Source organism: Orycteropus afer, unplaced genomic scaffold, assembly GCF_000298275.1.
Source record: "Orycteropus afer afer isolate SDZICR_OR568_19922 unplaced genomic scaffold, OryAfe1.0 scaffold00114, whole genome shotgun sequence".
Classification (NCBI taxonomy): domain Eukaryota; kingdom Metazoa; phylum Chordata; class Mammalia; order Tubulidentata; family Orycteropodidae; genus Orycteropus; species Orycteropus afer.
The window spans coordinates 9490937-9515093 of NW_006921701.1; the positions used below are offsets into that span (position 1 = coordinate 9490937).

Consider the following 24157-nt stretch of genomic DNA (forward strand, 5'->3'; position numbering starts at 1 on the left):
GCCACAGCAGCCCTCCCTGTGGAGTCAACAACAGACAAGACTATTTTCTCATTAGCCAAATTCTTAGACTTTGTCCTTCTCAGACCTCGATCTCCTTTATCCCACAAACATTGGCTTGCTCTGAGCCAGGAGTCTCTACACTCAGAAGGTCTATTCCCAAGAAGGGACAGGTCAGGTCTCTAACTACTGATTACTATGTGACCTTGTATAAGTCAGTGCCCCTGCCTGGGCCTCAGTGTTCTTGGCTGACAATGAGGTAATTGGACTAGAAGATTCTGAGCTCCCTGCAGCTCTGATCTTCTACAACCCTACAAACGTGTAGAAGGAAACACCCCTCTTGAGCCCATACACTGCTTAATTCCAGACATCTGGACTGTGACAAACTGGAACTGTATTTTCACTTGTATGGTGCAGAAAGATGATGTCTTTTCTTCATTTTCTTTTCTAATAAAATATGAAATTACTAGAATGAGGGATAAATGTAAGAAATGCTTCCTAAACAAAATCTTTAAAACAATCTGCAACAGAATTCAGTCCTTCAAAGTTGATTTATGAAAAAGATTTGGTAAGGAAACTATTTGGCAAAAATGAAAAAGAAATATAGCTGTATGTTCTAGTGGTACAGTTTCATGCCTTTGGGCTGAAAACTGGTTGCTCCTTTATTGGAAATTTATGGAGGAATATCAACAAAGCAAAGTTTCAATTCTGTCACTTCCATGCCTGTTTTGAGAAAGCCTTTCTTTCTTTCATGTGGGCAATGCCAAGTCTGGATTCCTGAGTTCCAGGAGGACAGTATCTACACCAGCCTTCTCCCCTCTTCTTTGAGAGCCAGCTAGGTTTACTCAGCTCTGTGGGGTTTTTCAGCATGTGGGTCTTTTAGTGCTAAAACCAGGACAGTGTCTCAAAAACCAGGACAAGATGGTCACCCTGGAACCAGACAACTATCATAGGCCCCATGTATATACTCCTGAGAAGTTCATACTATCCAAATATGGTAGTGAAGAATCGTTTATGCTCTATTGAGTCAAACGCTTACTTCTTCTCTATGGCCCAGAAAATAAAGATGGTTGCCAATGGGCCTCCAATTCCTAGTCCTTGCTTCCACTTTGCATGCAAAAGCCCTACCATCCTGTTCAGCTACCCTACCCAACCTTGCTATTCCTCACTACAATGCCGTTTAAAAATTCTTTTAATACAAATTAAAAATATGCTCCTTTTTGGAATAACTTCATTCTAAGATCAATAATATGGTTAATCATCTATACATAGCCTTATTTGCAGGGTTTTGCTCCTTACTACTTCTTTCCTCCTAGGGCCTTTTATGGGAATAACACTAGAACAATCACAAGGTACTTTGCCTCATGCAGCCACAGTGAGTTACTGGGCCACCTGTGCCTACCCTGCCCCTCTCCCTCCAGCACATTCCGTCCCGCTCTACTTCTCTCCACTCCACCCTGTCCCTCTCCCCCGATAGAATCTTGACTGCTCCAAGAGGGAGCACCCACATTGTAGAGGGAGCCAAAGCCCTGGTGCCGGGAGTTAAAATGTGGCAAACACTTTCCTCGGGAAGCAATGTCACTCAAGATGGTCAGATGTAGCTGAACTACTACCAGTGAAATTACACTTCAGGTACATTATGCCTTAAATGGGCTTTTGTGGACAACTTTTGTGTGCAATTTTGCTGACTACTGTTTTTGTGGAAAAGTCACTTCCAAGTTCTGCCATCTACATTTAAAAATGAAATTAAGGTTCCTTCTCTGAATTCTATTCTTTTTTGCCCCTTCCATTTCTAGAAAACCTTATAGTTAATCATATTGTAAACCAAATGAAGAAAATTTAAGTAATTAAAATATCAGCACAAACTATGGTTCTCTGACTGTTCTGATAAAAAATTCCATTTGCTTCCCTTCCTGTTCCCTTATCTCTTCTCTCTGCCCATCCCCTGGGTTTAGGCACTGTCTAGGCTTTTGTCCATCTGCAGATGTCCCAATGAGCTCAGAAAGTCTGAGGTAATAAGGCTGCCTCATAACCCACAGCCTCCCCCAAGCAAAACCCCATTAGACTCATGCTCTGAGGACTGCTCCACCTCCACAAGAGTCCCCCGGTCCTTACTGGAAACACCGCTGTTTCTTTGAGCTCTATAGACCTATCATAATAAAGTCGACTTTTTTATTTTGTGGACCTCTTTTTATTTATTTATTTTAAAAGAGTATTTGCTACTCTGATTTTATTGGATCCAAATAGCACCAGAGGGTAAGCAAGGCAGGTTTTGCAACTCTCATTTCATACGTGAAGGAGACCCAGAGACTGACCTAAACCTTCACACAAAGCTAACCAAGAGCTAATTCCCACTGTGGAGGAGTGCTGCGGGACCCCACGTGGGACTTGCACAGTTGTAGACCCAGTTTTGCTTTTGCTCCCTCTCTCAACCTTTGCATGAAGTGGGACCTTTTGAGGGAACTGTGGTTTAGTCACCCTGTGTAGCAAATTACCAGTATCCCTATTGCCTCTGTCACAATGATTTCCTTTTTCTCTGCCACATAGGAAAGGTCTAAATGCCCTCAGACCCCCTGACTCTCCAGCTCTAAGCCTCTGCTCCTGTCAAGCCAGCGTTCACATTGTGCAGTCCCAGCTCTGAGCCTTCTCCCCACTCTTCTCTGTGTTCTAGCCTGTGCTCCAGGCCTAGCTGCAAAATCCTCCCCTGCGAGCATCATTTATACAATTCTGGTTGCAACTGGCACCATTCTCCTGTCCATACTCATATATGGTTATGGAGGGCTATACTGAAAGTTTATAATTCTTGGTGTGTGTTATGTCCTTTTATGTCTACTTGCTTCAGTTCTTCATTACAGTATACATTCCTTGAGTATAGGAAACCATGCACCCTCATGCAGCCCAGGAATTGTATAATGGTAACAGTGATGATAAAAATAATAAAACAGATGATAACTACTCTATGGCTTTGGATGATAATTTTATCCATCTTGATATCAAAGGCAGTTTTATGTTGTTGCTAAGACTGTGTTCCTTGGAGCCATATTCTGGGTTTGAATCCTGACTTTTCTACTTACTAGCTACATAATTCTGGGAGAGGTTCCTAACCCTTTTCTGCCTCAGTTTGTCTATAAAGTGGGGATTATAACATAATTAATATATATATATAATTATATATAAGATATATTATATAGTAATACACACACACACACACACACATATAATTTAATCCTGCCTTGCAGGATTAAAAGACTTAATGTATAAAAAGTGCTTTGGATCATCCCTGACACACAGTCAGCCCTCAGTACAGATTAGCTACTATTATCATCTTTGAACACTTGCTATATGCCAGGCATTGTACTATGGGCCATTTGAATTCTTACAGCAATGCTGTGAAGTTGGTACCGCTCTTACCCCACTTTCAGATGAAGAAATGAAGGGACAGAAAGATTAAGTCACTTACCCAAGGACATGTAGCTAGTAGCATATGACTTCCTTAGAGGGTAAATAACTAGAACTAAATTTTTTATAGATCACTAAGCTTTTCTTCTGAGTGCCTCTGATGGACTCGAACCTCTGACCTTTAGGCTAGCAGCCGAGTGCATTAACCATTGTACCACTCAGGGACTCCCCATGTTTCTCTCTTTACATCATGTGGCCTCCTGTTTATTTCATCACAAAGAAATATAAGACTATCAGAATGCCTTTACGGAGATCACATTCTCCAGGTTTGCCAAACAGACCTGAAAGTAATGTTGCGTATTCTTACAATGCAGACATGAAATGTCAGGGGCGTAAACCAGGTGAGGCCAGGCTGCCCGAGGCTTCCCCTCACTAGTCCCTCTGGACAAAGCTAAGCAGAATTGGAGAGACAGTTGTAGCTAAGAAACCCATTTCTCTTGAGCTATGCTAGGACCAATAAGAGGACTGAATGCAATCCTGTACCTGTATTAGCTGCCTAAATCGGTCCCAAACTATTTCAGAAATAAATTTAAACTTTTTTGGGGGAGACTAGGGCAAGTTGGGAATAGCTGGCTTGAATTTAGTAAATATGAAGGGGCAATATTCCAGTCCAAAGTGACCCCTCATTACCTGCCATTTCCTTCTTGCCATGTACTTCTTCATCCGGTCCTTAGAGAGCTTCTTGGCCTCCATGTTCTTGGTGTCTTTCATTAGCCATGGATGCTGAAGGCACTGAGTACAGTCCAGGCGGCTTCTGATGGAGGCAGAGATTAGAGGATTTCTGAGCAGGAGGGGACCTCAGAGACTATGGGTCAGATCAGACATGGGAGGTCTCTTGTCCACAGTCACACAGGGCAAAGCTCAGGGATCCTTGCTCTAGTCTGTCCATGACCAGGGGCACTGTGCTCTTGGCCTTTTCCTCTCTTGGTCTGGGTTACACTGACTGGACCCAGCATAGGCCCGGGTTAAGAAAGCCTAACCACCAAGGAAGCAACTAGACTCTCATGACCTGTACTTGGGGTCTAGCAAGAGTACGTGCTGGAGGGCTGACCTGTGTGGGGATGGCTGGCACCAAACCCAGAGTGGGCTCATTCAGTTGTTCCCAATGGGGGCTGAGGGCTTTGGTGGCCTAATCCTTCTGCCTACCTATCTGAGAGAGGGGAAAGTGATACAGTGGGCCCCAACTTCCAAGAATCATTTAACTCCTTATCTTACCATGTGGTTGAATATTAGGTTTTTCTTGTTTTAACTCAAAGAGGTATGTCCTACATATATTTATGAATTATGACAACCTTAGAACTACATTGGAACACATTTAATCTTTCTGATAGCTCTGGGAATCTAGAAATATTTCAAGGTCATTACCATAAACCTTAGTTTTACTGGCACTAATAAAGACCAAAGAACCAAATACTAATGTGCTAGAAAACTGACTCAAAAGAAGTACAACAAAATGTAGTGATCTTTAGATAAAGGGATTATGGGTGATTTTAATTTCCCTATGTTCTTCAAATTTCAACAATTTACATGTATTACCTTTATAATATAAAAATATTTCAAAAAATACCGATATATGGAGTTTTCTGAGATGCTACATGTAAGAGTTGGGATTGTAGTGTCTCAATCTATCTGAATAAGATCAGTTCTTTGGTGAGTCCATTTTATGAGTACAGAGGGACCCAACACAGCCCGTTACTGAATTAATTCAAGGTCAGATAAGAAAACAGGCCGTATACAAGATGCCTTGTTTACCCAATCCTTGGAGAACAAAGATCAGTTGACAAAAGCCACCCTTGGAGCAGAATTATTAGAAGGGAAGTTTCCATCTCTTTGAGATGGAAGTGGGGGATCCTTCAAACTGGAAGGGAACTTCGATGCTTCCACAACATCTCGCTTTCCTTTGGGTAGTGCCTGCTTCTGTTACAAAGGCACCAAAACACTTAGAGATACAGCTGTCAAGGAGTAAAGAGTATAGTAGTCTCTGGGGGAATTTGGCTCTGAGATGGCTAAAAAGGACTGAGAAGTGGTGAGTAGCTGGAAAGCCAGACAGAATCACCTGAGAGACCTCCGATATCACTACTTTAGTAACTGTGCTCTCTTGTCCCAAAGAGCCTTTCTCTGAACGGAGCAGTCAGGCCAACAGCCTCAGTGGGGTCTATGGGCCAAGTAGACCTAGCTAGAATTACTGCTGCACAGTCACAGGGCTGAGTGCAGGGTGTCTGCCTGCCTCTGGAGACTAGGCCATTGCTCCCTCTTCATCCTTTGGCATACCACCTATTTCAACACCCCTGACAAGCTTTACAGCTAGCTGCTCCCTGTTGCCAAATACGACTCCAAGCTCCTTGGGGCTTTTGGGGCCAGCCCCTGAGTCATCTGGCCATTTGATTTACAGAGTGGGTGAGGGGGCCCTGGTGGCAAAGTGGTGAAAATGCTTGGCTGCCAACCAAAAGGTAAATGGTTCAAACCCACCAGCTGCTCCACAGGAGAAGGATAAGGCAGTCATAAAGATTACAGCCTTGGAAACCCAATGGGATGGTGAATCAGAATCAACTCGATGGCAGTGGGCTTTTTAGTGGAGGGACCCAACAGGCTAGCTCACCTCATCTGGCACCCCCCCATTCACTACTCCCTTCCCCTGGGACAGGTCAGCCCTCCCTCCACACTTACAGCACCTCTTACCTTCTTGCTTTAATTTAACTGGTTCTGCTCACCAGGGGAGTCCTCACCAGTTCATTCTGTCCAGTCACACCTAAAGACCATCTCAAATCTCCCCTCCTCTGCTCTAGTCCCCCTCTATAGCCCAAGCTCCCATGCTCTTGCTGGAATACTCACCAAGTGCCTTGTATACCTGACCTTTTCACACACCCTTATGCAACTAGACACCTGAACACACCACCTACCACTGGTCACAAGTGTTTTATATATTTATCCTCTCACCCCTTGGGAAGCTCCAGGAAGCCCCAGAAGGCAGAAGGGTAACCTCAAAGTCTGCAATATTATCGGGGCACAAAGAGAGTGGAGGGAGGGCTGAGCCTAGTGGCCTGGGATTCTAGCCTCACCTGGCCATATTCAGGCAGGCAGTTCTTAAATAATTTAGATAGAGAAAACATCAAGTTAGATAATCCAGGGGATGACTGGGACTCATAGATAGACTCTAATGAAGCTTCTGTCATCTGCTCTTGCTTTTTGAGAGGCTACTTCCTTCACCCTCTATCCCCCAGGGTCCCTGAAGATGCAGGGCTTCTATAAGCCACAATCACACACATAAAATAATAGATATTGTTCAAGCAGAGTAAGCTACAATACTTGGTTAAGAGTAAGCTACGATGCTTGGTTAAGTAGCTTTTGTGCTCTATGAGGATCTATGCCTTAAAAGACTTACTATGGTGACTAGTCAAGGAACTGAAGCCTATGAAGACGCCCTCCCTCCCCACACACACACTTGGCTTGGTCCCTCCCAATGCCTGCCTTCCCTTCCTCAGGAGGAGGGAAGAAACAATAAACAAGTAAGATTGCTGCCTCCTGACGCCAGTCCAGGGAGTAGGGGAGCTGAAAGGACTAAAAGCTCAACTAATTACTTCATATCTTTCTTCAACAAATTGCTGATAAAATCCTTGGCATCATCGGAGATCTCATCGAATGCTTCATCGTCGAAGTCCCAGGTGGCTGAGGTAACGTTGGCTAAGGTTTCATTATCATTGTCACCCATGAAGGGGGAAAGTCCACTGACCCTGGGGAGATAAGAGCAGGAGAGCAGCAGTGACTGTGTGAGGTCAAAGGTGAGGGGCCCGCATGGAATCACTACAGTTCCACATGGAGAGAAATCTCCGCAGCCCCAAACTCACACTGTGTGGGCTTCACACCCACTTCTTCTACCTCCATAAAGAAATATGTGGTTCTCTAGCGGTATTTGTGTTCTGGTCTCTTCTCAGCCTACCATGTAGGTACCTCTTACTACTTTGTTTTATGGATGAAGAAACTGAGGCACAGAGTAGGGGTAAATAACCCACCCAAGGGTTCACAGCCAGTGAGATCTGACATCACAGCCAGGTGCCCAGTGAGATCTGACATCACAGCCGAGTGCATGTCTCTAGACATACTCTCAACCCCATTACACTAACATTTCTATGAAAATTAAATAATAAATAATTAAATAATAAACAAATTGGAATGGACAGCACTGGCACAAGGCTGGTCCACAGTAAGGAGCTTGGTCTCTGATCATAGGTATTATACAGTTTTTCTGAATCAATTCTACTGCCTCACCCATCTGTGATCTCAGGACTGACTTATTTTACCAGTAGCTTAAGCCAAATAAAATTTGGCAACTAATGGTCTCTTGAACCTAAAAGTCAAACTGAATAGATTCATGGTTTCCTGGATTTACCTCTCACCTCTGTGAACCTCATCTTCAGACCAGCCACACATAACCCAGACTTAACATGACTTGGGGTGGCTTCGTGAGCATGCAACCTGTGCCCAGGGTCCTTTCTTAGGAGAGTCCACATTTGGTTTAATGGTCTGCTGTTGCCATCTTGAATTTATTAATGATTTTTGAACAAGTAGACTTTTTATTTTACACTGAGCCCCACAAATGATGCAGCTGGTTCTGTCCTGATTTCACTTGAGCCCCACAGTATGGGTCTCATGCCATTAACCTCCCAAACTAAGGCTTTGCTAACACCCCTTCCCTCAAATTCTTATGAATCTGTCATCATAAACAATAATGCAAACCCCTCTGCTGCTGTTTTGGCATTTGATGTACCAGTTTATGAAATACACCAATACTGAAAACTAGTTTTGCAAATCAAAACGCATTTATTTGGAAGGAAGCTTGTGGTGAAATTTTTGTAAAGAGAAGAAAACTTTTGCAGTGTGAATTATTTCACTCTAACTATTTTGTGTTTCTGCATAATATATATATTTTTGTATATTGCATCTTCTTAAAACATGGCACTGATTTCTATCTTAAGAAGGCATGGAGATATTCACTCTCAGTCATATCACAATGAGGGAAGGGTGGCAGGTCACCAGTCCCTGAGCCTGCATTGTTATATGTTACTCCTTTTCCCTCTCTGGGCCTCAGTTTTCCCTTTAATACAACCAGGGGACCAGGCTAGAATTCCTTGGGCCTCCTCCCTCTCATGGTCTCAGCATCCTGTGTAGCCTGTGAGAGCCCCGAGAAGCAGCCCAACTCTGGCTTGTCAGATACCTGCTTCCTTTACATTTTCCACTGGAATCCACAGGGGGAAAAAGTCCTGCAGCACTCCAAAAGCAAACAATCCTGCTGTGGAATGCTGAAAGGTCCCTTCTGCAAATCTCCTTTCCTAATTAGGAGCTGTAATCCTGCACAGATAGGTTTTAATCTTTGCAATGTTCACAGTCAGGGAGAGCCTCCTCGCCTTTGGCCTCTGGTTCCTCCTTCCTGGCAATCCCATCCTTCTGAAATGCCCTCCTTGTCCTGGTTGGCTCCATGCCTGCCAAGCTCCCTACAGTTCTCCCAATTAAAGAGCACGTCTCTAAAATAAAACATGGCATGGGGGCAGAGCAAGATGATGAGGAGAGTGCTCAAATTTCACTGATGCTGTCTCTGGGTGGTGGGATTTTGCAGGATCGTGTGTATATATATATGATATATACCCCAAAACCAAACCCACTGCCATCAAGTGGATTTTGACTCATAGCAACCCCCATCAGGTTTCCAAGGCAGTAAATCTTTACGGAAGTAGATTGCCTCATTTTCCTTCTATGGAGTGGCTGGTAGGTTTGAACCACCAATCTTCTGGTTAGTAGTCAAATACCTTTGGCATATATATACATACATGTATGCATGTGTATATACATATATATATATATATATATATGAGTTCTGGTGGTGTAGTACCTAAGACATTTCACGGCTAACCAGAAGCCTGGCAGTTCCAACCCACCAGCCACTCCTCCGTAGGAAGGTTGGGCAATCTACTTCTGTAGTGATACCACCTCAGAAACCCGAGGAGGGGTCGCTATGAGTCAGACGCAACTTGACAGCAGTGAGTTTGGTTTTTCGTTATATATGTATATATATATGTATACACACACATATTTATTGCTAGAATTTGCTTAAGGCTCATGTGTCTTCATATATATATATCAACCATTATTTGTTAGAAATCAACCACTCTGCAAACAAAACCACCACAGCATTAAAAACACAACTGTGTTCCCCTCTTCCTGGTCTTATCTAGTTTGTAACTGATGGGTTCATCTAGTTTTCACAAGATTGCAATCAGCATGGGCATCTTGAATGATCTACTTTTTCTCCACTTGACATTGTGTTTTTATGGACTTTCACAAGTATATCCTGAGTGTTCTCACTCATTTTTAATGGTCACATGTTAGTCTTTGTGCCGATGAATCACAAAGGTCATGGCTGTAGGGCATCCTAACGTCATAATTCTTCTTCTCTCCCTGTGGCAAAACCTCAGGTGAGAGGAGGATGCAGAAATGCCTCCTGGACTACACTTTCTCTATGTTTTAAGCAGCACACAGATGGTCTTGCTGCAGGAGTGGCCAGCTGAGGGGACCACACATTGGCAAGCAGAACTATTGAGCGATTAGGAAGAGGTGCATCTTTGATTCCATTTTAGCTTTCAGATACTCATTGCCTAGTCTGGTTGGGAGACAGAGACAGGGTGGGGCAGTACCACAGGAAGAGCTGAGTATTCTTCTGTGCAGTGGCTTGGGAGGCAGGGACCTGGGGGTAAGTCACGTTAACAGAGAAGCAAGAGGCTACCTGGGTCCTCTGAAGAGCCCTGTATTCAAAGCCCAGTTTGAGCAGGTACCTAATGCCCGGGCACTGGGACTCCTCCCACAGAGAACTGGGTTGCTGTCCTCAGAATTAGCCACAACACATGCTGAAATGGAAGTTTATGACACTGGGTGCAGTCAGGAAGATGGTAGGAGAGTGGAATACTAATTGCTTCTTCATTTTGGTTTGGGAGAGGGGAAGGAGAGAAGGAATTCTGGAGTGGGGTTGAGGGGCACAGAGAAGGATTTTGATCTCCACCAAACCCAAACCAAAGCCACTGCACTGAGTCAATTCCAACTCATAGCGACCCTATAGGACAGAGTAGAACTGCTCCATAGGGTTTCCAAGGCTGTAATCCTCATGGAAGCATGCTCCCATAGCTTTCTCCCATGAAGCAGCTGGTGGATTTGAACTGCTTTTTGGTTAGCAGCCAAGTGTTTTAACCACTGTACCACCAGGGCTCCTTAGGGAACACCAACTCCTCAGAAAATAGGGGAGAGAGAAAAAGGAGAGAACAGACATCTTAGAAAAGGAGGCATTTCACAGTGAAGTGTGGCCTAGTCTTGCCCCTCTATCCCCTTGGTGTTGCACCTCCCCATCCCCTTTGAGGCCAGAGACCAAATGGGTATTGCTAACTTCAGAAAAGGAGTCCCAGGGTGGTACAAATTTTTAAGCACTTGACTACTAGCTGAAAGGTTGACGGTTCAAACCCACCCAGAGGCACCTTGGAAGACAGGCCTGGTGATCTGCCTCTGAAAGGCCACAGCCTTGAGAACCCTCTGGGACAGTGCTACTCTGCAAAGATGGGGTCAGAAGATAACTAACAGCAACAGCTTCAGAAAATTCTCCAGGAGATTCAAGAAATCTCCTAACTCCCTTCAGAATCAGGGATGAGAGGGCAGGGGTCCTACAGCCCTTCCTGCTCCATTATCCTGCCTGGACAACCCAGGCCAGCAATTGAGTTGGTGACTCAGACGCCAGGACAGGATTTCTCTGCTGGGTTGGGAAGCAGTTTCTCGAGTAAAGTCAGACTAGCCTGTGGTGACAGAACTCTCCTTGCTTAGGAGGTACTTGCTAAATATGTGTTGAACAATAAATGAGTTATCACATAGCCTCTCTATTTTCTCCCTCCAACTTCTAGCTCTCACGGCCCCAGAAAGGAGATTGGGAGGGGAGGGCCCCTGGGACAAGACTCAGCGTAGGGGCAGAGGGTGTCATAAGGGCCGCCAGAGAATTGCTTCTGGGGTGCTGCCAGCAGCTATGCCTGAATTTTTCATAGCAGGGACTTACTGGAAGCAATCTGTTGGCTCTAACTTTTACTTTTGGCCGCATGTGCTCAACACATGCTTGGAACAGGAACTCCCAGATCCCAGTTCCCCCTGTGAGAGTCAGCCCGGCAATGTTCCGGAGGGCAGAGTGGCCCACAGCAGTGAGGCCAGGGCCAGGTACACCAGCTCCTCACTGCCTCCCTCTCACACACACCTTGCCTCCCTCTTGGTGTCCTCCTGGCCACACACCTTCAGGCTGGTGCCCGTTTGTCAAAATTATTTTCTCTCCTATTTCAAAAATTCTTTCCTATTTCTTGGTCTCAGTTTTCAAAGTAATCTAGTAAACAATATAACATTATCCAAAGTACTGTGTTCCATCACCTAAAATAATTTTCATTTTAAAATAAAATGCTCTTTGTTGTTGTTGTTGTTGTTATGTGCCGTCGAGTCGGCCCCGACTCATAGCGACCCCTCCTTGGGTTTCCGAGGCAGTATCACTACGGAAGTAGGATTGCCCAACCTTCCTTCCGAGGAGAAGCCAGTAATTCTAGTTCTAGATTATATATCCAATAGAAACATGAAGATGTTTGCAAAAGGCATGTACCAGAAAATGTCTAATACCCCAAACTGGAAAGTACTAAAAAGCCCATCAAGGCAGAAGGGATAAATATATTCGGTTATATTCACTCAGGAGTCCCTGTTGTTGTTGTTGTTGTTTGCCATCGAGTCGGCCCCGACTCATAGCGACCCCTCCTTGGGTTTCCAAGGCAGTATCACTACGGAAGTAGGATTGCCCAACCTTCCTTCCGAGGAGTGGCTGGTGGGTTTGAACCGCCAGCCTTCTGGTGAGCAGTCAAGTGCCTTAGGCACTATGCTACCAGAGCTCCTCAGGAGTCCCTAGGTGGCCCAAACATTTAATGAGCTTGGTTGCTAACCAAAAGGTTGAAGGTTTGAGTCTACCCAGAGGCGCCTCAGAAGAAAGATCTGGTTAAACTGCGTCTGAAAAAAAATCAGCCATTGAAAACTATGGAGCAAGTATACTGACACTGGGTCACTATGAGTCAGAATCACCTGGACAGCAACTGGTTTCTATACTCACACCATGGCATCCTACAGACCACTGAACATCAACAATCTACACCTACACACACAAATAAGAATGAATCTCATGAACAGTGTTGAGCAAAAGAAGCCAAACATTTCTTTCTGCATGATTTTGTTTATATAACGTTCAAGAACACTGAAAAAAAAAAAACCAAAAAACAAAACCCAAACTCACTGCCATTACTTGATCCTGACTCCTAGCGACCCCTCCTTGGGTTTCTGAGGTGGTAACGCTACAGAAGTAGATTGCCCAACCTTCCTTCTGAGGAGTGGCTGGTGAGTTTGAACTGCCAGCCTTCTGGTTAGCAGTCAAATGCCTTAGGCACTACACCACCAGAGCTCCCAACTTCAAGAATGTTGCTGTTGTTGTTATGTGCCGTCGAGTCAAACCCAACTCATAGCGACCCTCCTTGGGTTTCCGAGGCAGTATCACTACGGAAGTAGGATTGCCCAACCTTCCTTCCGAGGAGTGGCTGGTGGGTTTGAACCGCCAGCCGTCTGGTTAGCAGGCAAGTGTCTTAGCCACTATGCTACCAGAGCTCCCCTTCAAGAATAGGAAAGACTAATTTATGATGCTAGATATGAGGATAATGTTATCTCTGGAAGGGGAGGGGTAGTGACTGGGAAGGGAGGCCAGAAAGGTTGCTGAGTTCCTGGGACTATTTGGTTTCTTTCTTCTTCTTTTTAAAATTTACTATGGTAAAATAAATACATAAAAAATTATGCCATTTTAACTATTGTTAAGTGTATAATTCAGTGACATTAATGATATTCACTGGGTTGTGTTACCGTTAGCACTATCTATTCCCAAAACTTAGTCTCCTGATCTGGGTATAGGTCACACAGTGTGTTCACAGCGATGATTTACTGAGCAATCTGGTCACTGCTCTGTTACTGATCAGTAGGGAGGGAGTCCAATCATCCTGGTTTGCCTAAGCCATCCTTGTTTTAGCACAGAAAGTCCATATCCTGGGAAATCACTCAATCCCAGCGAACTATGATGATCAGTCACCCTGCCAACTTCTCTGGGACCTGGGCAGCAGCCATGTGGGCTTCTTTGGCCCCAACCACCTCCATGCCAAATGTGGTCAAATCCCAGCCAAGAGCCCCTCGCAAGCATGTCCTGAGGATCTAGTAAGATCCTACATGTGAATCTATGGCTGCAGACGGTCCTTACCACACTGTGGTAGGAAAACAGACTGAAGAGCAAACAGAAGGCCAGTTTCCTTGATGGCTGAAGAGGAACCAGGTCAGGCCACCAGGAAGCTGAATCTGAACAGAGTGAGCTGGCCAAGGACAGTGTCTCAGGGTCCAGAGATGCAGTGTCAGCCCCATTCAGGCCTGGGCAACCAGATGACCCTGTTAGGCCTACTTACCAAGTAAGCCTGGAGTTTTCTTTACTTATCAGCTCCCCTTTTTCCCAGAGGGGGCTGAACTAGGGTGAGCCAGGGAAAGGTGCTCCTGGCCAGGGAGCTTCTTCTCAGCAGCTTAGGGAGGGGTTTGAGGAGGGGCTGTGCAGGTGGGGGTGACCCTGGGCAGGGAAGAACACTCTCTGGGGTACAGAGCCTGTGACACAGATGAACTGATAGTGGCTGTGCTAAGAGGACACAGTTAGAGTAAAACCCCTGAGCGTGTGAAAAAGTCACACACCCAAACGTCACCACACATCTGCTAAAGCCTTTTTAAATGGCCCCCTAAACGAAGCTGGATATCAGAATCATCCAGCGCCATTTCTCACACTGGAGAGTGAAGATACCAGGGGTCTGAGAAAGTATTCTTAGAGGTCTTTCTTAAGACCTTTTTTATGAGAATGTTTAATTTTTTCTTTTCTTTTTTATTTAATGAACGCATGCATATCTGCATCTGTGGAGTGACCATCCTGTAACTGTTGTTACACAAGTGGAGGGGCTGCCTTTGGGGCTAATGACTGCCTGAAACCTGGGCTTCCAGGATCAACCAATAAGATCCCACCAGAGGGTGTGTTCTAGACCTGTGTTACTCCAAGTGTGGTCAGCACCATGGGGCAACCTGGAACTTGTTAGAAATGTGGAATCTAGGGCCCTGGACCTTCTGAATCAGAATCTCCATTTTAAGATGTCCAGTTGATTCCTGCATATCAGTGTTTGTGAAGCACTGGCCCAGATGACTGGCCTTGCCTCTTTTTCCCCTGCATTGTTCATTGAAATGGCTTCAAAATTTCCCACCTGATCTCCCAATTCTAGTTACTGTGTTGCTCTCTGTTGTCCATTGGACCTGCTAAAGCCTCTACCTCTTCAGAAGTGCATATTCTGTTCTCAGAGATGAGGGGAATAGTTGGGCACATCCTCTGGGGATGGTGTGCTGTCCTTTGAAGACGGTGATGATGCCCAGAGGAGACACATGCCTGAGTCCCTCCTCTTTCTCTGTGGGCTCACCTGACCAAACACTCTCATGATCAAAGGCCCCCATGGGCGAGCATTGGGGACAGTGTGGGACCCAGAGTGGGGATTTCAGTGTGTGGAACTACTTTCCTACAGAAATATAATGCAGAAGCACAGGCGTGTGGGCTCGCTACCCTCCTGATTCTGGAGCATTGTTCCCATTGTCACCCACTATGGCCCCTCACAATGTCAGGGCAGCCTGCTCTCAGGTTCCCCTGCAGGACTCTCTGGGTCCTTCCTCCCCCACCCTTCCCACCCATGTGCCCAAGGACTCACAGGATATAGCAGATGACCCCGATGCTCCACATGTCCGTGGCGTAGCCAATGGGCTCATAGTTGATCACTTCTGGAGCCACAAACTCAGGGGTGCCAAAGAGGACTTTCAGAGACCCCGCATTCTCTGTAACCAGGATGGAGAGGGATCAATGGCCAGACCATCTCAGAACCAGCTCACAGTGAGTGGCCACCCTGCCTGTGTGTTGGGTACAGATGGGGATTGGCCTTTAGGGGATTTCCCCATGGAAAATAAATAATACAAGACATCTGTTCTCCTTAGACAAGTGCATAAATACGTCAATGAAGTGAAAAGAATACTTACCTTGAACGTCGTGAGTGGGGTAGGGAGGAGGAGGAGAGGCCAAACCATTGTATTTTGTGCTCGTCAAAGCACGTGTCACTGAATGATCTTTTTGCTGGTGTGTCTGTTTTTCTTTGAGTTCCCCCAGGCAGGGATCATGACTTATTCCCAATAAAAATTTCTAACATTCACTGTCCAGTGACTGTGTCTTATGTACCATGCTAATCGCTTTAAATGGATTTTCCTATTTAATATTCTCAACAACCCTAAGAGGTAGGCCTGGTGCCCATTCTACAGAGGAGGGAGGCGGAACCCAGGAAAGTGAAGTGATTTCTCGCCCAGTTAATAAGTGGTGGAGTCAGGACTTAAACCCAGCTTGTCTGACTCCTGAGCCATGTCTTTGACCATGCTACTAGACTGCCTCCCCTACTTATCTTATAGCTGTGTGTCTCTCTTCCTGGGATCTGCTGGGAGAAGGCCAGGGGAGATAGACCTTGACTTAAAGTACAGGTGAGGATGTGCTGATGGCTCCCAATCACCCCTTCATAGACCCCAGCTCCCAAGAAGCTAACAGTGGGGGTGGCAGACCTTTGGCCTGGGGGCCCGATCTGGTCTTGTCTAAATTTTACAACACTTACAGCAAATGTTCCAAAACAAAGCACTGAACAGCCCTCCTGACGTGGACGCTCTGCCTGAACCCTAGCCTTTCCTGCTACATTTTACCCACTTCCCAATCCACTGGTCCTTGATGGACACCACTCTTCTGCAATATTCCATTATCAAGGTAATCTGTATGTTCTGTTTCTTGGGCTGTGATGCTTCCAGTGACACTGCCACCTCCTGAGGCCATGGCCTGCCTATCAGTTTAGTTTGCTGATGGTTACAGTCCAAAGGCAGGCCATGCATGCCAGCCACTGCCCCCATCCCATCCCGTGAGCTGGAGACAGCAGAGCTGGGGCGTTGCTCTCAGCATTAGGGCGTGCTTCTCACCCGCCTGCACCGATCAACAATAAGTCACAGCCTGCCAGAACCTGTCTGCTTGTTCCCTTCATGATCAATGCTGCTTCGTCCAGGACTGGGCATCCTGGGAGAAGATTTGTTAGGTGCCATCCATTTGGCTCTGACTCATAGCAACCTTATATATAACAGAATGAAATACTGCCTGGTCCTGTGCCATCCTCACAGTCCTTGCTACGTTTGAGCTCATTGTTGCTGCCGTGTGTTAATCCATCTCATAGAGAATCCTCCTCTTTTTTTTGCTGACCCTCTACTTGACTGAGTATGATGTCCTTCTCCAGGGATTAGTCCCTCCTGATTTATTGGGTACTACTACCTTGGCCAGTTCCTTCCTGCTTCCTCCAGGAGGGTGAAAGAATGGCCAGCCCTTCCCACCCCCCACCCTGGGGGCCATGTTTGGGAGTGGCAAATGGAGAGTGAAGCTGTTATCTTAGTTACTGAGATATCAAAGTGCTACATAAACAGGGCAGCTGAGGGCCATATGTGATGCAGTCACTGACCAAAATGATTTCTGGGGTGAGAAAGAAGGCCACCGGCCACCTTTCCCCAGCCCCCCTCTTAGCACCTCTGCTGCACTACGCCACCAGAGGTCCTGGAAACTGTCCAGCATGATGCAAATGTGAGCAGTCACTGACACCAAAATGAGTGAGGTTTAGGGGCTCTGTTGGCACAGTGGTTAAGACATGTGGCTGCTAACCAAAATGAATGAATTTGCTGCTAAAGGTATCAGAGTAAAAGCTACAAGAGGGAATGATGATGGTGATAATAAATACCAGCACCTACATAGTAGTACCTAAGGCACTGGACTGCTAACCAGAAGGCTGGCGGTTCAAACCCACCAGCCAGTCCTCGGAAGGAAGGTTGGGCAATCTACTTCTGTAGTGATACCGCCTCAGAAACCTAAGGAGGGGTTGCTGTAAGTTGGGTCCAACTCAACGGTACATAACAACAACAACATAGTACTTAAAATGTGCAAGGCACTGATCTTACCTCTTTACCTCATTTAATGCATCTAGTCCTTGAAACAGCTGTATGAGGTGCTATCTATTATCCCTACTTTACAAATAAAAAATTTGAGGCCCAGAGGTTAAATGATGTGTCCACTCACATAGCTAGTAAGTGGTGGAGGCAGGATTTGCATCTGAGTGGTCTCCTTGGTCTCTGATTTTAACCTGCACCTCCCTCCAATACATAATGTGTAGAACACCAACAGCCAGGGTCCCTGCATGCAGGTGGCAGCAGGAGAGGTAAGGTGAGAGGGTAAGGTAACAGCCTTACCCAGCCTCCTCGCCAGACCGAAGTCAATGAGCTTGATCCTAGTGCCCGTCTTGTTGACACACATGATGTTCTCGGGCTTGAGGTCCAGGTGGACGATGCCCTGCTTGTGGATGTACTCCACCCCCTCTGAGATCTGCTTCATGTACTTGATGCACTCGCGCTCCGTCAGCTCAAAGTCCTCGTCGATGATGCGCTCAAACAGCTCACCCCCCGACACGCTGCGGAACAGAAGGAAGCGGGAAGACCCCAGGGTCACGGAGGCTGGGCTGGCAGGGCACTGGCAGGAAAGTCTTGGATATGGAGGTGATGGGCACTCTGTAGCTTCCCGAGTCCCAGGGCATGGTTCTATCAGGGCTGATCCCTGTCTTCCTTCATGGGAGGAGGACCAGGGCCTCCTGGTTTCCTGCTAGTGGACCCTGCCCTATACCCACTGAGCTTCTGGGGCACTCAGAAACATCTAAACTGGGGTAATTTCAGAGATAGGCATGAACTATGAGATCCAGACATAATCTTCTTAGCAAAAGGACAACCTCTAGTCAGTCTCTCTCCCAAATAACAGAGATGTACAAGGAAACATTCTTGTACTGTAGTTTGTCTTTTAGCTATAGCACACTGAAGTTTAAAATACTTCAGTACTCATAAGTATTTTATTTACATACCCAGGAAGAGAAATATGAAGAAGCCTCAGCAAGTTTTCTAAAATTAGTTGTCTGTAACCCATTACACCTCCACCACCTGTCAGTTTGTTGTACTGTGGTGGTTTGAATGTTGCTGTGGTTCTAGAAGCTAAGCTACTGGTATATCAAATATGCAGGGTTACTCATGGGGGACAGGCTTCAGTGGAGCCTCGAGACTAAGATAGACTAGGAAGAAAGCCCTGGCAATCTACATCCAAAATAAGCCAATGAAAACTCTATGGATCACAATAGAACACTGTCTGATATAGTGTGGGAAGATGAGCCCCATAGGTTGGAAGACACTCAAAACACACAGTGGCCACAGCAATGGATTTGAGCATAAGGACCGTGGTGAAGATGGCACAGGCTGAGCAATGCTGCCTTCTGTTGGACACGAGGTCATCATGTGTTGGAGCCAATTCAACAGCAACTAAGAACAACCCATTATATCTACAGAGGTCATAGATGTTTACCCTCTCGGTAGGCCTATGGTATCAGTTTGCTCCTTCCAGCTGTAACTAACTTGTCTCGCCTCAATCCCTTCATAGCTCGGGCTGGACGTGTGTGGTAAGTCCTTCCTATCTGAATAGACTTTGGATCCCAGTCATGTCAATCAGCCCCATGCTTCTGAGGCCCACAGCCAGGCATGCTCTGCCAAGCCTGCTCCAGGGGCTTCAGCCAGCCAGGATCTTGCCTTCAGTGCAAATACAAGGCTCTATGGCCTGGTCATGGGCCCTCTCTGCTCCCTGTCCCAGCTGACCCAACTTTACTGTTCCCTGCTCAGAAAGTTTAAAATGTTTGCTGGTAACTTTTTTTTTTTTTTTAATCAGGAAACTAATTTTTTTTTTTTTTTTTTCAGTAACCTACGGGCCCACCAGCTGAACAAGGATGAGTGGGCTTTGTTCTGGGCATATCCTCTTACAAGGGTCTCTATCCTAAGAGGAGTCATGAAGGGGGGAAAGAGCTGAGTCTGAATCTTGTCCCTGCCTCTTATGAGCAGTGTGACCTTAGGCAAGTTACTTAACCATTCTGAACTCCATTCCTTATCTGCCCATACCTCATAGAATTGTTAGGAATAAAGGAACTCATGCCTGGCATACAGTCTGAGCTCAGCACATATTAATCATCCTTTAACAACTTGTGATGGGACAGGTGGGTCTTGTCACTGACGCCCAAGGGAGAGACAGGCAGGGAAGTACCATGGGGCCAAGCTTACTGCAGCCTCTCTCCGTCCCCCTCCATCACCACATCACAAACACTTGATTCAGTAAAGTCAGCTTAGGCCAGTGATGGCTGGGGAATGCTGGAACTGACGTTAGAACCAACCCAAGAAGGGGAGCTCTGGTAGCGTAGTGCCTAAGGCACTTGATTGCTAACCAGAAGGCTAGCGCTTCAAACCCACCAGCCACTCCTCGGAAGGAAGATGGGGCAATCTACTTCCGTAGTGATACTGCCTTGGAAACCCAAGGAGGGGTCGCTATGAGTCAGGTCCGACTCAATGGCACATTAACAACAAAGAAGGGATCCCTGGGTGGCCAGCAGGTGGCGCTCTGTCATCAAGACCTGCTTTTCTACTGTTAGCCACTGAAGCTTCATATCCAACTGTATAATCTATATTCTAGGACTCAGCTGATTCTTGACATCACTGTGCTTTGATTTTCTCATCTGTAAAATGCAGATAAAAACAGCACCACCTCACAGGGTTGCTTGCTATAAGTTAATACAGGTAAAGTGGTTAGATGAGTGCCTGACATATACCAAGTACTCTATGTTAGTGTTAATTTTTCTAAAAAATTTTTATTATTAAGAAACACTTGGGATTCTTGTTTAAAATACAGACTCACAAGCTCCCACCATGGAGATTTTGATTCAAAAAGTCTTGGGAGGGATCTGAAGACCTATGTTTTTAATAAGTACCCCAAATCATACTCCAGGTCAGTCTTATGATCAGATAAGTTTGTGAAACACTAATTTACTCAATTTCTATTCCTGGGATGCCAACTGGAAATTTACTTTCCTTGAGAAAGCACTCCTAATTTCTCCATATGAAATGTTCTTTCCCTCCCTGGGAAAGCATGTCTGTACTTTTTGTATCAAGTCTGGCCTGTTCTAAAGTTGTGGACATGTCTGGGCACTGTCTAGCTTTCTAGACTTTTACTTAAACCAAACCAGTTGTCATCAAAGGAGATTCCAAGGCACAGTGACCCCATGTGTGCCCAGTAGAACTGCTCTGGAGGGCCTTCAGCCAGCCAGCAAGTTTCTGCAAACACATTACCAGGCCTTTCTCCAGACGTACTCTCACAGAGGTTTGAACTGTCAACCTTTCACTTAGTAGGCAAGCACTTACCTGTTTGTGCCATTCAGAACTCCTCTGGACCCTAACTGTTGTTATGTGCCATCGAGTTGTCTCTGACTCATAGCGACCCCTCCTTGGGTTTCTGAGGCGACATCTCTACTGAAGTAGATTGCCTAACCTTCCTTCCGAGGAGTCGCTGATAGGTTTGAATCGCCAACCTTCTGGTTAGTAGTCAAGTGCCTTAGGCACACCACCAGAGCTCCCAGACCCTAACTAGAAACTGGCAATATCTGGCACAGACCAGGTGTCCCAAAATGTTTGCTTTTGAATTTAAAATATTCTGAAAAAGCAAGTCACCGTCATTTGCAGTGCCCTTGGGAACGTGTGAGGCATGAGAGGTAGAAATCTGAGGCTTGGAGATGGTTGCTGCTGCATTTCTAGAGGTGATCTATTTAGTATAGGTTCAAACCAATTCAAATTTATGTGATATGCTAATTAATTATATTTTGAAAACTGTTATTTCTTAGGATGGAAGAGGTTACACAAAGAGGATTAATGGTTCAGTCAGTTTCTCTTCACAAAGCACAAGACTATGAGTGGAAAGTATTGGTTTGATAGAAAAAGCCTCCATCTGCAGAGATGGGACAATTCTGGGGAAAGACCTGACCAGAGGAAATGTGTGTTTAATAAATTAATATTGAGTGAGTGAGTGAATGAATACCTACTAGTACCAAGGTTACCTAATCACTTGGCAGAAGGAAGGGTATTATTAGGGGCCCTTTTACTTCTACACCTTGTCTATGGCACCCAGCTGGACGTTCTTTGAGACTTTTACCAACAATAAAGACATGCGAGCTCGGTTGTGGATGACTTGGCCTGAATATACTTCCACTCCAGGGCTCAGGGCCCACCACCACTTGGAAGGTCCCAAGCACTTCTAAAAGGTCAAGCCAAGGTTCCAGGCCAAGGGCCTGAGGGAACCTCTGTCTCAGAGCAATGCTGCTGTAATGATGGAGGCTTACCCAGTAATGAGAGGTCAGAAAAGCTGAAGACACACTCATTCTTGTTTCTCACTATACCTGAGGTAGCTGAACTGAAGCCTGGGGCCCTGGAATACGCTTTCATTTATCTATACCACCAGCTATCCCTTAATCGCTGTTTCTCCATCAAAGAGAAAACAGCAAATTGTACTGTTGAAAATCAATCCTGCCCCTCTCAGTGGCTAAGTCTTAGAATGCTTCAACTGGAGGGGACGTATGAATTGAGTATGAACCTGCTGCATGTTTCTCTTGTTGAGCTCTTATCAAGGGCAAGCTTCTTACCCCAAATGCAAGCTAATCCTCTGGCATCCATGCGTGTAAGACTCGCTCCTGTCCATAGGGGAGGCACAGGGAGGAGGGATGAAAGCCAGGCCAGCTGAAGCCTTTTACGTTTTTCTCCCTACATTTTCCATCTGGCTTGCCAACTCCCAATTCCAAACTAAGTATGGTATTCTGCCCACTGGTGCTGCTGCTCGGCCTTACCCAGGCTCAGCTACCTCCTGACCCTCCCTTTCCCCTCTCACGAACTTGCTCAAGGTTTGACTTCTAAAGAGAAGACATTTCTTCACACATCCTTACAAGCCCACACTGCTCGGACTCATTGACTCATTGTGTAATAAATATGGAAAACTGCAGCCCAGAAGAGTATTGTGAGGGTAGACCGAGTGAGGCCATGACTTGGCCAAATATTTTCTGGAAGTGGGGAGGAAAGTTTGAATTTAGGGCTGAGAACTGAGTCTAAGAGACAAATTAAGATTTTCTCTGAGTCTTTTACAGTTCCCCCAGAATTGTATAATTTTAGAGCTAGAAAGGAATCTTGGGACTGATTATTTCAATCCAAATGCCTCTTTTCACTGGTAGGGTTTAACAAATGCAAAATCATGACTCCATAGCAGTGGAATCCAAACCCAGGTTTTCTGAATACCGGCTAAGATTTGTTCCACAACACTTAGTTGGATTTTAAAATATTCCCAGCAAGAAAATGCTCACCAAGTAATTTTAAGCAGGAAAAAAGACCAAGACACGGGGAAAAAAAATCAATACATCATACCAACGATTACAGAGCACTGTGCCTTCCATGCATTATGCTGTTTAATCCCAGAGCATTCATGAGGTGGTTTTAATATCCTCTTCTTATGGAAAATAAATGAAACTAAGGACTGGAGCAGCTGAGTGACTTATTCAAGGTCACATACCAAGTAAGAGGCAGAGCTGGGGTTTGAAGTGAGATTATCTGACTCAAGTCTGTGCTCTTAACCACTGTTCCCCTTCTCAAGGAAAAGGAAAAACACCAAAGTATTGATAACATGAGGGGAGAGGAAAGGCTAACGTTCCATTCATACATATCTTTGAGGATGTCTTAGTGTCCTCCCCTTGCCAAGGAAGGAACCCCAAGACATTGACAGAGTTCTCTCCAAAGGACAGAGGCTTAGGATGAGCTATCCAAGGATGCCAAAGGCAATTTTACAGTATCTCTATAAATTTCACATGCACAGACCTTTTGATCCAACACTCCCACTCCTGGGAATGTGTTTTACAGATATATACAGGCATGAGTGAAATGATGTATGCACAAGCTTACAGACATGCTGGTTTCTATCAGAAGATTATCTATGTACTTTATCCACACAATGAAACATTATAGGGCTGTGAGACTGAGGAAGCTCACTAAGTAGCAATATGGGATTATCACCAGGGTAAACTGCTGAATGAAAAAAGCAAAGTATAGAAGAGTAAATATGATAAACTACCTTTGTGTTAAAAGATTACAGACAAAACCAATAAAATTGGTTACCTGTAGTGGGGGGCAGGTCAGACAGGGAGACAGACTTCATTGTGCATTTTCTTATGATTTTCACTGTGACTATATTATCTTTAGGAGCTCTGGTAGCATAGTGCCTAAGGCATGTGACTGCTAATCAGAAGGCTGGCGCTTCAAACCCACCAGCCACTCCTCAGAAGGAAGATGGGGCAACTTACTTCGGCAGTGATACTGCCTCAGAAACCCAAAGAGGGGTCACTATGAGTCGGGTCCGACTCGATGGCACATAACAACAACAACAACAACATATCATCTATTATTATTATTTTTAAATATGAAAAAAGGAAAGGAAACTCTTAAAAAATACAGACACAGTCACAAAAGGACAAATATTGTATTAGTCCGTTATTGTAAAAGTTAAGGAAAGGTTTATATATTGGAGGACATTTTCTTTGTTGGTTACCAGGGGTGG

At 45.4% G+C, this 24157-nt stretch overlaps 1 protein-coding gene across 1 annotated transcript in view; it reads right to left on the minus strand.

The window, feature by feature from the left end:
* MYLK (myosin light chain kinase) overlaps positions 1-24157 on the minus strand; it is a 194351-nt gene that overhangs the window by 6602 nt on the left and 163592 nt on the right. The window contains exons 25-28 of the mRNA XM_042781400.1: positions 17911-18128; positions 15315-15438; positions 7035-7187; positions 4087-4210 (exon numbers count right to left, since the gene is read on the minus strand). Coding sequence (XP_042637334.1) covers positions 4087-4210; positions 7035-7187; positions 15315-15438; positions 17911-18128 — 619 coding nt within the window. The remainder of the gene's footprint in view (positions 1-4086; positions 4211-7034; positions 7188-15314; positions 15439-17910; positions 18129-24157) is intronic.